General features: G+C 54.0%; 1 protein-coding gene across 2 annotated transcripts in view; it reads left to right on the top strand.

Moving 5' to 3' along the window:
- The window catches only part of SH3RF1 (SH3 domain containing ring finger 1), a 108032-nt gene extending 103131 nt beyond the window's left edge, over positions 1–4901 (top strand). For both annotated transcript variants that reach the window (XM_032471010.1, XM_032471011.1), the window contains exon 12: positions 2896–4901. In XM_032471010.1, coding sequence (XP_032326901.1) covers positions 2896–3064 — 169 coding nt within the window. In that variant the 3' untranslated portion in view covers positions 3065–4901. The remainder of the gene's footprint in view (positions 1–2895) is intronic.
- The last annotated feature ends 8430 nt before the right edge of the window (positions 4902–13331 follow it).

Genomic DNA, 13331 nt, shown 5'->3' with positions numbered 1-13331 from the left:
TATATGAACCGCAGGGAGCATGGGAGAGGCCAGAAGAATCCAGGAAGCAGAGAACGTGTCCTGGTAAAGATGCCGGGGCCCATCCAGACGGAAGCCCGGATGGTGCAGCCTGCGCAGGGGGCTTGGCACCGGGGTGTCTGTGAGGCTTCTGTTTTCTCAAATTGCACCCAGTCGTTATCACCAAAAGTTGAGTCAGTGTCAACAGGGTGCAAGGCCCACCCTGGGCCGGTCTGTGAGCCCCTCTGCCCGCCCCACGCTGACCCCCAGGGCTCTGGTCAGAGGGACAGGTCCCAGCACCAGGTTACCACTCAGCTTCGGGTGGTTTGGGATTTTTTTAGGTTTTCTATCCGTTTATTGCTATTTCTTTTTTTGCTGTTTTTCTTTATTCTTTTTTTCTAATTGAAGTAGAATCAGTTTACAATATGCCAATTTCTGGTGCACAGCACAATGTCCCAGTCATATGTATACATACATATGTTTATTTTCATGCCTTCTCATTATAGGTCACTGCAAAATATTGACTGTAGCTCCCTGTGCTCTGCAGCAGGGCTGGCTGTTTACCTATTTTATACGTAGTGCTCAGTGTCAGCTGATCTGAACTCCCAGTTTATCCCTTCCCACCCCTCCCCCTCTGGTCAACATATGTTTGTTCTCTGTGTCTGTGAATCTGTTTCTGTTTTGTAAATAAGTTCACTGGTGTCATGTTGTTAAGCCTCCACATAGAAGCGACATCATATGGTATTTTTGTTTCTCTGACTCACTTAGAACGACGACCTCTAGGTCCGTCCGTGCTGCTGCAATGGCTGGTTTTCCTTCCTCCCTCCCTCCTCCCTTCCTTCTTTCCTTCCCTCGTTCTCTCTTTTAATCATTCCATTTATTTTCTTCCCTTCACTTACTCATTTATCTTATTTTTTTAATTGTGGTAAAATACCATGAAGTGACTTTTCCCGGTGTGTAACTCAGGAGCGGGCGGTGCTCTCCCACTGTTGTGCGAGCATCTCCCCCTCCCATTGAACACTGACTCCCTGGTCCCTCCCCTCTGGCCCTGACAGCCACCACCCTGCTTTCTGTCTCTGCGAGTGTGACTGTTCCGCCCACCTCGGAGGTGAAAGTGTGTGATACGTGTCCTTCTGTGTGGGGCTTATTTCAGTGAGCACAGTGTTTTTAAGGTTCATCCACGTCGTAGTCTGTGTCAGAACTTCACTCCTCTTCAAGGCGCTGTGAATGGTTTTAAAAAAGAGTTTTGCTGTGCCACCAGGCCATCTCTTTCTGTCACTCGACTTACTGAGAATGACCACGTGTCCTCTGCAAAGGGGTGAGAGGCCAAGTAGGGGAGTTTTCCATCCTCTCGCCCCTCAGGCAGCTTGTGTTCTGGGAGAATCAGTGAGTCGGGTGCAGAAGGCGGCGGCACAATGTAGACATGCAAGGGCCTGAGAAGTGGGCAGGAGGCCCCTGGAGCCTGGTCCAGCCTTGGGACAAGTGAGAGCAAGGCTTTGAGAGGCCCGGCGGCGGGTCAGGCAGAGAGGTGGTCCCAGGGGGCCCCGGTGGGGCCGTGTGCGTGAGGGCGGTTGGGGAGGAAAGGCCACACCTGGGGGACGTGCCCAGGTGTGGGGACGTGTTGGGCACGTTCATGGACATGATCGTAGCTGTGGCTGTAAAGGCAGGTTGAGGCCAGACAGTGAGGGCTTTGCACCCCAGGGCGAGGGTTATAACCTTATAAACCTTACGTTGGCTTTTCCATGGATTTTCAGCCTGTTGGCAGCAGACTTGAGAAATCTTACCTGGACTCCTTCCTTCCGATGAGTCGGTGACGAGGTGGTTTGTCCTGCTAATCAAGGGGGCAGAGGGGGATTGCAGAGCCTCACCTGCCGTTCTGACGTGTGTCAGGCATGTCGTGGGGAGGTCCTCAGGTGTGGCCTGGTTGCCTGCTCTGGCCGGAGCTGAGTGAGTGGTCCCGGAGAAATCAGAGTGGAGCCACCCGCCGCCATCTTCACGGGACTCTGTTGGTCACACAGGTCGCCCTGAGTGTGGCCAGTGGGGACCACAAGGCGTGTGAGAAAGGACTCACCTCCCTCTGCTTCTGTGCCTGTTAACCGTCACTTTGCAGAGGGACAGTGAGATACATGGAAGCGAGGGGATGTGACAGTGAACTGTCAAGACTTCTGGAACCTTTAAGTGACGATTAGACCTTTGCCCACTGAGTTGAGAACCGGTGGGCAGACACAGATGCCAGGCGAATGCAGATCAGAACATCAGTTGCTGGTGGTGGTGGATTGAATTGGGGGCCACCGCCCTCCCCTCCACCTGTCAACCATGGGACAACCTGTCCCAGAGAGAACCCAGGGTGTTTAGGGCAGAACGTCCTTAGATTTGCCCTCATCCATGTCAAACCCCAAGTAAGGGACATAGAGAGACAGACATCCGGATCCACTTCCAGAGGGCAGCCCTGGCTCCCGTGACCCTGCACACACCTTCCAGCGGGAAAGTCGAGGCAGGGCAGAGCCCACTGAGCCTGGAGGCAGACAGTCCAGTGAGGACTGAACCCACCTCCAGCCACTCCTCTCCAGTCACATAAACGCTCTCCCTTCTCCTCAGAGCAGGAAGGACAGGGGTGGTCCCCTCCTGGGAAATGGGGCAAGCCTTCTCTCTGTGGCCAGGGTCAGTGGCTGGGAGAGCACAGGAATGGGTCTCCCACTTGGGCCTCCAGTGCTGGGCCATCCGCCCGTCCAAACTTAATACCTGGGCTCTGTTCAGCAGGGAATAGGTGTGCCCAGCACTGTCGGCAGACTGGTGCCCTGACCTGTTCTGTGGTGTCTGAGGCCTGTGCGCCGTCTTGGCCCCCCGACCCTAGACGGCCGGGACTCACCTCTCCCCCTCTCCCCTGCTCGCTCGCAGGCACCGCGTGGTGGTCTCCTACCCTCCTCAGAGCGAGGCTGAACTTGAACTCAAAGAGGGAGATATCGTGTTTGTGCACAAGAAACGGGAGGATGGCTGGTTCAAGGGCACGTTGCAGCGGAACGGGAAGACGGGCCTGTTCCCCGGGAGCTTCGTGGAGAACATCTGAGGACACACTGGGGAGCCTGGACCCGTCCCCCCAGCGCCGGGCCACCCCAGCAGGACACGAGCGAGGGACCACACGTCCCCAGCACGGTGACGTGGGAGGGGGGTGCGCAGGTCTGTCCCCTGGGTCCCGGTGTAAGGTGTGCCTGGTCCTGTCTGCTCGGCTCCACAGAGAAACCTTTTGTAAAAAGCGCTATGGCTAAAATGGACCGTTGTTTACAAGGTTTAACTAATTTATTTGCTTTTCTTAAACTTGAAGTTTTCTTGTAATAGATAAATTCTTTGATGATTTTAAGAAATTATTAATTTATGAAGCGGTAGCCGGGGAGGAGCGGCCGTCTCCTGTCGGGAACAGGGCGTCCTTCTCGGCGCCACGGGACCCCTCCCGCCACAGGGCGGCCGCTCTGCTCCTTTGAGGCAGAAGTGCCGGTTCTGTCTGGTGTCCGCTCCGGGAAGCCACACCTAGGAGCGCAGCTGTGTCACTGGGGGCCCGGGATGGCGAGGTGGGGACTTGAGGGGACGTGGGCGCCCCCGTCTCCTTGGTTGGGTCAGGGACCACCCCCGAGACGCGGGCCTCCATTTCATCGGGTGGGTTTCCGATTTCCTGGAATGAGGAAGAATGAAGCACAGCCCTTGAACAAAACGTATTCGCAGACAGACTGAGTTTTGTAACAGAAGCTGCTCAACTCTGATTGGACGCTGTAGGAATCGAGGTGGTCCGCTGTCTGAGGGCGGCTCTGAGATGTCACCGCGCCTTCCCCCCGGGACCTGCGTGCCGGACGCAGCAGCACGTGTGCGGTGGTGCTGGAGTCGGGGCCGAGGGGCGCTGGGTGGCCCTGACAGGTGTCCGTGTGGCTCTCGCCCACATCCCACCACGCAGAGGCCGCGGCGTGATGTCCGTGGAGGCGCGTGCGCAGAGCTGCCCGCGCAGGGCTGCAGTCCAGCAGCACCTCCCGCCCGACGCCACCCCTGGCAGGGCCTGCGCCCTGCGGGACTTGGGACGGGGTTGGTCCAGCCGTTTTCTTCCAGCCTGTCTGACACCCTCGGCCTTTGGCCCTTGTCCCGCAGGCGAGGGTCAGGGCCACCCTCAGAACAACCCCAGGGAAGCCGGCCTGGCAGGGAAGGGGGTCGTGGCCACAGTTCACTTGTGAAAACACCAACGAACAGCCGTTTCATTTTTGACTTTTCACAATTACAACTGGGAAATAGAAACATGAACAGCAGAGTCTTTTGCAGTAGCAAGAGGGGGCATGGTCTTAAAAAGATATATTATGTGGTGGAAATGAAATCATTCCTAAATTAACCTTTTTTTTTTTTTATAAAACACTGTACATTATGTTCCTGTGTATTGAATTTTTAAAAAAAATACTTGGATATTCATGTAATATATGAAGTTTTGGTGAAATGAACTTTAGTTAGGAGAAAAGCTGGCATCAGCTTTCAACTGTGTAAGTTGACACCAATGTGTCATGATATTCTTTATTTTGGGAAATTAGTGTATTTTATAAAAATTTTAAAAAGTAAACAGACTACTACTGGTCAAGATCATTTTTTTACCTGTCTTTTCTCCATATTTTAAGCTACGTGATTGAAGCACCTCTGTTAATAGTTTCCTGGTACAAAGTTGGTTAAAATTCCATGTTAATAGATCACCTAAGTAATACGATGTGTGGGTTTTCTGTTGGTTTTTTTGACACAGTAGATGGAGATTTTGTAACAAGGGCCTGTTATGCTTCGATCGGGTAATGATAAAATCGCAGTTTATCATTGCTTTTCATGTTAATAATTTGAAGACTGGAGAAAAGGTTCAAGATTAAAATTTGATGTTCAACCTTTACGCATCCATTGTGTCAATCCTTACAGTTTTTTCCCACACCGTTGGCTTGGTTTCTCCTTCACAGAGGTTCTTTGCACGTTCCTCAGACAGACGGTGTGCACACTCCTCGGCTTGGTGGTAATGGCACCTGTTCCCTCTCCAACCAGCAAACCGCATTTGTTAATAAGGTTTCCCCTCGGCTCCACCCCCGCTTAGTGGCCACTGAGCCGTGTGGGGACTCTGGAAGTCTTCTCTTGGCCACAGAAGGAGTCCCAGACCTGTACCAGCTGAGCGGTGGCCTGTAGATCTGGTGAGGCTTGGAAACTTAACCTTCAGACTCATGGTGGTTTTAATCTAACACGGAAAGGCGAGAAGTCGTAAGTTTAACAAGACTGTGTCTGTCAGGTTAAAGAAAGTACTTTCCTAACTTAACTTTTAGCTACTATCAAATCACTTGTCAGAATTAAAAATCAGAAATCCGTCTAGGCTGTGTCGTAGCTTTGCCAGAGGCTACCTTTGTAACCAGCTGGGCAAGTCGGTGGTCACCGAGTTTGCTCCCGTTCCTGCCCTGTCTCCTCGCCAGGCGAAGGCGGAGAGGCGGCCGGTGTGTGTGTTTGGGAAAGTGCTGTGTCCGCAGCTGCCTGGTTCTCACCCCTGGTGTCAGGCAGCTCACTTCAGTCTCTCGTAGTGCACGCATGTGGCCTTTGCCGGTCTGCCTGCATCTCGGAGGGACACGTTGAGGTGGTGGTTCCATCTGTGGTGCGTGTAATTTTCTGCTCCCAATGAGAACAGGACCATGTTTTCATGTCTCTAGAAGCTCAGGTGAATATTTCAGCCCAGAGCTCTACATGCCGTTAGGAGTTCAAGTTTGGAAAGTGCTTTTACTAGATGTTCGACCAGGGTATGCAGCGTGTTGTGTATCCATGTGAAATCTTTAAAAATTGTTTGAACTGTTAAACTGTGTTCTTGTTGAGGTAGCATCTTATTCAAATTACTCCTTTCCAAGAAAATGACTTTGCTGCCCTCCCACCACAACAGATGCGGTCTTATGTGAGCGTCGCCGGTGTCCCGGCCAAGCGGGGTTGCCCTTCCCTGACCCCTGTGAGCTCCAGGCTCCGCTCCTGGGGGTAAGTAATTCTCCCGGGGGGTCGGGCCGGGGCTGTAGGAGGGCTGTGAGCTGTGACAGCCCAGAGCCCTCTCGCTGTCTCCCAAGGGATGTTTCTTTCATTCCTTTCTTTCGTCTTTCCTTTCACCAACGTTGACTGACTTTCTGACCTGGCTCTTTAGGTTTCCATCCTGAAAGCAGCACCCTGATCTCACTCGAGGCCGGTTCTCACTGCACTGCAGTGACCCGGGACTGGTCAGGAGCACCTAGACGAGACCTGCCGTTGGCAGTGATATGCAGGGACCCTCAAGCCTCCGTCCCATACTGTCACTGCAGGGTCCTACTACCTTGGTGTGTCGGTAAGTCTCCAAAGGTAGCCGCGTGATTGGTGAGCCAGCCGCCCCTGCTGTTACAACTCAGATAAGAAACTTGGCTCCGGAAGGCTTTGACCTTGAGTTGAATCTTTCCAGGTCTGAAACCCTTATAAAAGTACTAGAAGAAACCAGGGGACACCTCCAAGTGAGACCTTCCTAAACAGGACTCAGAACCTAAAGCCTTAAAAGGCAAAACACTGATACACTCAACTACAAAAAACAAACCTACATGACAAAAGACTTCAAAGTCAAAAGGAAATAGTAGAAGAAAAAATTTGGAACACCCGTGGCAGACAAGGAGCCTTTGCTTTGTAAGTAAAGAGTTCCTACAAAAATAAGAACAAAAACCCCAAAGTCGAGTTGACCAAGGATGTGTGACAGAAGCTGCCAGTTGCCTCCCAGTATCCTCTGTCCTCTTCTCCCTTCTTCACGGATACCCGGGCAATGCTCCCGGTTAAGAAGCCCTGTGGTCCAGGTACCCTCAGACGTAGCCATGTCAGAGTTGTCGCTGAGGCAGAAGCGAAGTGTCCCAGAGAGCTTCTGGAAGACTTCTAAGCTTAGAAGAGGCACATACCTTCTGGCCGTTTTCTTTTTCCTTCTTGCAGCCTGCGATGTAGACACAATGGCTGGTCCTCCAGCAGCTATCTTGGGCCATAAGTGACCTATAAGACGGAGCCACATTTTAACATGGTACCAGAGAAAGAAACAGGGAGCTTGAGACCCTGATAAGCTTGCAGCCTTCATGCCAGCCTGAACTACTCATCTCGATAGGACCTGTGTGGGAGTAAACCTCGAGTTTAAAACCTCTGTAGTCTGACCTCCTACCCAGAACCACCCTGATACCAGTCTTAACTGGCAGTCCAGCAGGGTCCGACTGCCGCACTGCTCCATCTCAAGGTCACCTTCCAAGGAGTTCAATTAATTGTGAAGGCGGGGTCTCCAGAAGACCCACTGTGGAAGGAAACCAGCCCGCCACACCAGCAGGCCGAGAGATCCCAAGACCCGACGGAGAGCTGGCCTCGCCAGATGACAGCTGCACAGTGACCTCTGAGGTGCTCTGTGAGCATCTGGGTGCTCTGAATATGGGGCAGCGCAGGGAGAAATAAAACGTCAATATTATTTTCCTTTTTCTCCTTTTCCTCCGACATGGTTTATTTGTCACAATCACACATTCTAACTGGAGCATGGAATTCCTGGAATTCACGGCTGCGCAGGGGAGGAAACCAGTGTCCCTGAGGCAGCACGGACCTTAGTCGCCATCACATTTTCCCACGTCCTGAAGCTGTAAACGTTGACTTCGTCCTTTTTCAGGTTTTCGGACAGCGTACCAGAAAGAACGGGATGCTGTGATCCAGTAGAGATGCAGTGTTCTTTGCTAGCTTGATCTTTTGGCGGCTCTCACCCACCTGCAGGCAACCCTGAATGTTGCATCCCAGGACAACTGCAGGGTGAAGCTGCTCCACTTCAGCAACGCTGATCTCCTGGCGCAGTGCTGTCCGTCAGAGCCTCTGCCCTGGGAAGTGATGGAGATGCTTTACGTCCGGGCCGTCCGATGTGGGGACCACTCGTCACGCGTGGCTGTTGTCAACGAGGAACTGAATCTCTTATCCGATTGCATCTTAATTCAGGTCAGTTTAAATACAATGCTCGTATGTAGCTAATGGCTATCACATTCGTGCAGTTTAAGAGAACAAAACTCTATTTTTAAATGACCATTCCAAAAACAGGGAGAAAACCTGCCACACTGTGTCCAGCTTCTCGCACGCGGCACCAGCACGTTAGGCGCGGACTGGATTAGAAACCCTCCCGAGATGTGTGACGTCTTTGTCACTTTGAGCCACAGAGATGGTTCCTTCAACTTGGCTCTTCCTCCCCGGCCCTCGAAGAGTTGGATGGCGTGAGACTCGACCCCAGCAGGGGCTGGGGGACCTACTGAAGGCTTTGGCTATTGGCGGGGACGCTGCTTCCCTGCAGGTGGGGTCTGTGATGCCTCCAAGGTCAGGAGCCCCGTCTTCCAAGCCACGTCTTGTGACCCAGAGTCCACGATGGGCCGTCAGTCATGGTCGAGGCGATGGTCAGAGGCTCTGCCTTCTGTGAACTCGTGAACATCTTCTCAGCAGGTTGGGGTTGGGATTTATAGAGCGAGAAACAGAATTCTAGCCTCTAAGTCAATGAGAGACGACCTCCAGGCTTCCTCCCCGACCCCCAAGCAGGTCTGTTCCTCGAAGGCCAGAACCCTATCTTTCCAACACCGGTCCCCGTCTTCTGTGGACAAAAACTGAAAGCTTAATGAAATTACCTTTTCCCTTTTTCTAAGTGCTCCAGGGTGCTCCAAGACGTAAAGCAAAAACATCCTTTTCCTTCTAACTGCGGTCCCAAGAGCACGCTCAGTAAACTCCCTAGAGGCAGCTGGGAGGGAAGACGCAGCCCCGGCGCCCGCTCGGCAGCCTCGCCACGCCCGGCACCGCCGTTCCCGCGGGGGTAGCAGTTGTGGGCCAGCTCTGATGTGGTGCCGGCTGCCGGGATCAAAGCTGGGCTCGGGTTTCTCCCCTTTGAGCCGAAATGCTCTAGCCTGTGATTTGTTCACCCGCTGAGACAGATGTGGGCGCCTGGCCTGCTGTCATCGGCCCTGTAATCTTGCCGGAGTGAGGGGTGCTCCCAGGAGAGGGTGTCGCGGTGGAAGCGCCCCACGTCAGCAGAGCTGCAGCGGCCTCCCCACCAGCCGGCGCCTGGGGCCTGAGGCACGACGGGAGCAGATGCAGAGCTTTCAGTCAGACTCAGCCTTTGATCCCAAACTACTCCTATGCCAGGGAGTGCGTTTTTATCTTTCCTTAAAAAAAAAAATCCTCTTTTGTATTACTTCTCCTGTCTCACCGTCTCCATCTCTGCCTGCCGTACTCCTTCCCCCCTCGGTGTGGGTGTGGGGTCCCCTCACTGTGGGTGTGGGGCCCCCTCGGTGTGGGTGTGGGCCCCCTCGGTGTGGGTGTGGGGCCCCCTCACTGTGGGTGTGGGGCCCCCTCGGTGTGGGTGTGGGGTCCCCTCACTGTGGGTGTGGGGCCCCCTCACTGTGGGTGTGGGGCCCCCTCGGTGTGGGTGTGGGGTCCCCTCGGTGTGGGTGTGGGCCCCCTCGGTGTGGGTGTGGGGCCCCCTCGGTGTGGGTGTGGGGTCCCCCCTCACTGTAGGTGTGGGGTCATGGAGCTTGGTGTGAGGAGGAATGCCCCGTTAACAGGTGTCCCACCATAGCTGGTCTGAACAACTGTCCTTAAATTTCCATCCGAAGAGCCACTGAGTTTTTTGCTGTCTTTTCTCTTTTCAGCCCGTTGTATTAAGTCATTGCCAGAGTCCTGGGATATAATAAAAGCACAGCTGGACCAGAGTGGGGAAGGAGGCTTAAATGATGCCACTGAAACTCGGGTTCTTAAGGGGTGAGATACACCTGTTAGTTGCCTGAGGCGAAGACACTTACGCCCTCCTGGATCTCAGTGACAGCTTCCCGCTCACAGCGTGGGTCTCCCAGGCCACTGTGTGTTTAGCCAGCACAGTGACAGGTGTGGTGAAAGACACAGAAGAAGTTATTCTTTCCTCCTGCAAAGGTTTGGAGATCGCTTACCAGGACATACACAATAAAAATGGTAAAAGTGAAAACAGGTGAAACACGGGATCAGGGAAAACAAGTAAGAGGGGTAATTGGAAGAAAGAAACACAAGCCACTGCCCTGCCTCCAGGAGAGCGCGGTCTGGGTGAGGGGAAACGCGCTGATGGGTACGAGGAACGTTGGGAAACAGGGCCTCCCTGTAGTAGTAACTGTGAGGCGGAGACGCTGAGCACAACGCGGGCGGGGAGGAGAGGGAGGCTGCGGGCAGGCGTGAGTCTCAGATGAAAGGGGCTGGGATCCGGGCCTCGAGGTTGGAGGCATTCCCACCACATGTCCGAGTTAGGCCAGGACCACGGCACCACGGCGCAGCGGGAGACGCGAGGCAGCTCCTCTCCAGGAGACGGAGCCCCGGGCTCACGCAGGAAACGTGGGATTTGCTGGGAGCCCAGGGCCAGGTGCCGGCAAGTCGGGAAAGGCAAGCAGGAGGCTCGCCTCGATCCCGCTGGGGGCTTCCTGGTGCGGAGGGCGTGGAGAGGAGCCCCCACCCCCTGGCAGTCGTGTGTGAGATTGGAGTGGGAGCCGGGCGGGGGGCAGAGGGGGTGAAGAGGGACGCCCGGTGGAAGAGACAGGAGAAAGCGCCCATCGGAACTAATGACTGAAGAATATGGAGATGCTGACTATACTTCAATTTACAAAAAGAAAAAAAATACAGAGATGGAGGGGACAGGACAAAAACCACGTGTAAGATCTGTGTCGGGGTGACCCTGGCAGGAATGGAGCCTCTTGGGTGTGCAGAACTCGGGGAGGCAAGCGGTTCCAGGTCTTGATGGGAAGTTTTATTTTGGAAATGTTGAGTTGGAAATGCTAAGTTGGAAATGATGGCAGGCGTTTAAACTAAATTTCTTGCTGAAAACAGGACATTTAAGTTCAAGTAGGGTGACAGTGAGAAAGCCACCAGCCGGATGACTTTGACCTCCTTCAAGGAGAGGGCTGGGTGGGCAGGACCAGCCAGGACCAAGGGCAGTGGTTTGGGAAGGCTCACAGGGACCGTGCTTCCCTCTGGTGATGAGGGCGGGAGGAGGGTCAGGACATGTCCCGGTCACAGCAGCCAGGAGGGCGCTTCCAGTAGGAGAGGCCAAGCGGGAGCCATGGCAGTGGACGGGGTGCCGAGGAGGCGCTCGGTGCTCCCCGGTCTCCCATCTCACGGAGCCCCTGAGTGGGATGCTACATGTGACCTCCTGGGACCTTCTGCTCACAAGGCTTTGGAACCAAACCAAGAAGTTCTTGGCAGCCATCCTGACCCTCTTCCTCCCTCTGTTTAAAAATAAAAAAAAGAAAAAAAGCAATTTCTCTTTGAGAAAAGAACGCAAAGACCTTGTAGACATGATAAAGTCGAGCTGAAATAAATTCCTGTGTTCTTGCTATAATTAGTTGTGCAGTGATGTGTAATTCTGCTGGCGTACAGGGATTGACATACAAAAAGTGTGTCTTTAAAATCGTACAGAAATCTCACTGAACAAAGCCCAAAATCTGATATGCAAATATGACAGTTTCCTTCCATTTTTTTTTTTGTGTTGTGTGCAAAGAAAGAACAGAGCGTTTATGAAACAGTCACCAACCCCACTGTCCACCTTGCTGTTTGTATGATTGCAGAAAGCCCATGTCCCTGGTACAAGTAGCAGTTTGGACTTGCCTCTGTGAACACCTGCAAGCATCCCACTTGCTGTTGGACCCGCTCCATGGCCAGGTGTTCCCTTCGTGGGATTTCTGTCTGTCCGTAATCCTGTTCTCTGCTTCTTGTTACACCTCTCCCTCTGGGTGTGTGGCCACGGAAGAAACACGTTATTGTGGATTCTGTCTGTTAACTCACGATCAAGGACACGGGGTGACGTGAAGATGTGTTTCCTTCGTGACGGGACAGAATGGAGGAGAAGTACCCAGAACTGCGTGTTTCTCCTTCAAGGGAAGGAGATGTCCTGGGACCCAGACCATCCCGCTGATCCTCACAGACCCAGTCCGGACAGTGGGTCCCTGGGCCTCAGACGGCAAAAACGGGCCTGGGGCGTGGTCGCCAGATGCAGTGGGAGACCCTCCGGTGCTTTACAGGCCCCCGTCCTCCTGCCCTGGGCTAACGGGCTCGCACAGAACCCTGACATGGAAACGGGGAGGGGCAGTCAGATGTCACGGGCCCTGGGCCCCGAGGTGGGGATGGTGGGGATGGTGGGGAGGGGAGGCCAGACAGGCCGGCGGTGATGCCAGGGTCTGGGGGGAAAGCGGCGGGGGCTGAGGGGGCCCTGGAGCGCCTGCTTCTGTGATGACTCCTCAGGAATTCGAGCGGCTCCCTGGCTCTGGGCCGTGCTCTCTGAACGGGCCTGGCTCTGGAAGCAGGCTGACCTCCTGTGCGCTGCACCACCTCTTCCAAGGCCTGGTGACGCTTGTCTGCTATTTTGCTCACACTTGGGGGTGGGGGTGCGTCCTGTGTGTCTCTGACAATGGGAGTTAAGGTGTGTTCTTCTAGACGGGGTGGATTCCGCTGCGAACCTTTGGGAGAAGGAAAACATTTAGATTTGCTGTAGCTTTTATTGGACTTCTTGCAGACAAGGATGAGAGGAGGTGCAGGGTTGTCGGTACCAAAGGCTGCATCTTTGGGGTCTGAAGACTTCTCGTGAGAGTAACAGGACCTGCTCCGTCCCCACGGAGCCAGGGTCCAAGTGCCTGTCACAGGGAGGAATCCAAGCATCAGTGCTCCTGAGACACCCTGCCCCCCATCCCTGACCGTGAGCCTCTGGCCCTGTGGGTGCGGGGATAGGGCCAGGGGGCTGGGTCCCGTGTCACTAAGTTACTGGGGCAGAGAGTTGCTAGTGGCCGAGTGGGGCCTGGAAGTGGCAAGTCACGTGCTGTGGACAAAGCCCTGAGCCGGCCTGGCCAAGGGCGTCAGGAGGAGGCAGGATGGGCCCCAGAGCTCATCACATCTCTCCTCTCACTGGCCCTCAGGTCACCTTCATCTCAGTGAAGGGGGGTCCCAGCCAAACCGACCCAGGGAGTTGGAATTGAATCCCCAATCCCCCCGCAGCTCCTGGGCATAGGGTGTGTGGGGGCAGTGGGCATGCAGCTGAGGGATTGGGGTGTCTTCTCGGTAGAAAGGAGCAGAGTAGGGATTGACTCTGTCCCTGCGTTTCCTGTCCTCTGCCCCCACTGCTCCACCAGCGAGAACAGAGTCCTTTGTAGAAGTTCAAAAAATGGGCAGGAAACCTAAACAGACAGTTCTCCAATGGAGACATACAGGTGGCCAACAGGCACATGAAAAATGCTCAGTATCACTAATTACCAGAGAAATGCAAATCAAAATTACAATGAGGTATAACTTCACATCAGCCAGAA

This window comes from Camelus ferus, chromosome 31 (genome assembly GCF_009834535.1).
Source record: "Camelus ferus isolate YT-003-E chromosome 31, BCGSAC_Cfer_1.0, whole genome shotgun sequence".
NCBI classification, from domain to species: Eukaryota; Metazoa; Chordata; class Mammalia; order Artiodactyla; family Camelidae; genus Camelus; species Camelus ferus.
Note: the sequence above shows the minus strand (reverse complement) of the source record. Positions and strands in the feature narration are given on the sequence as shown.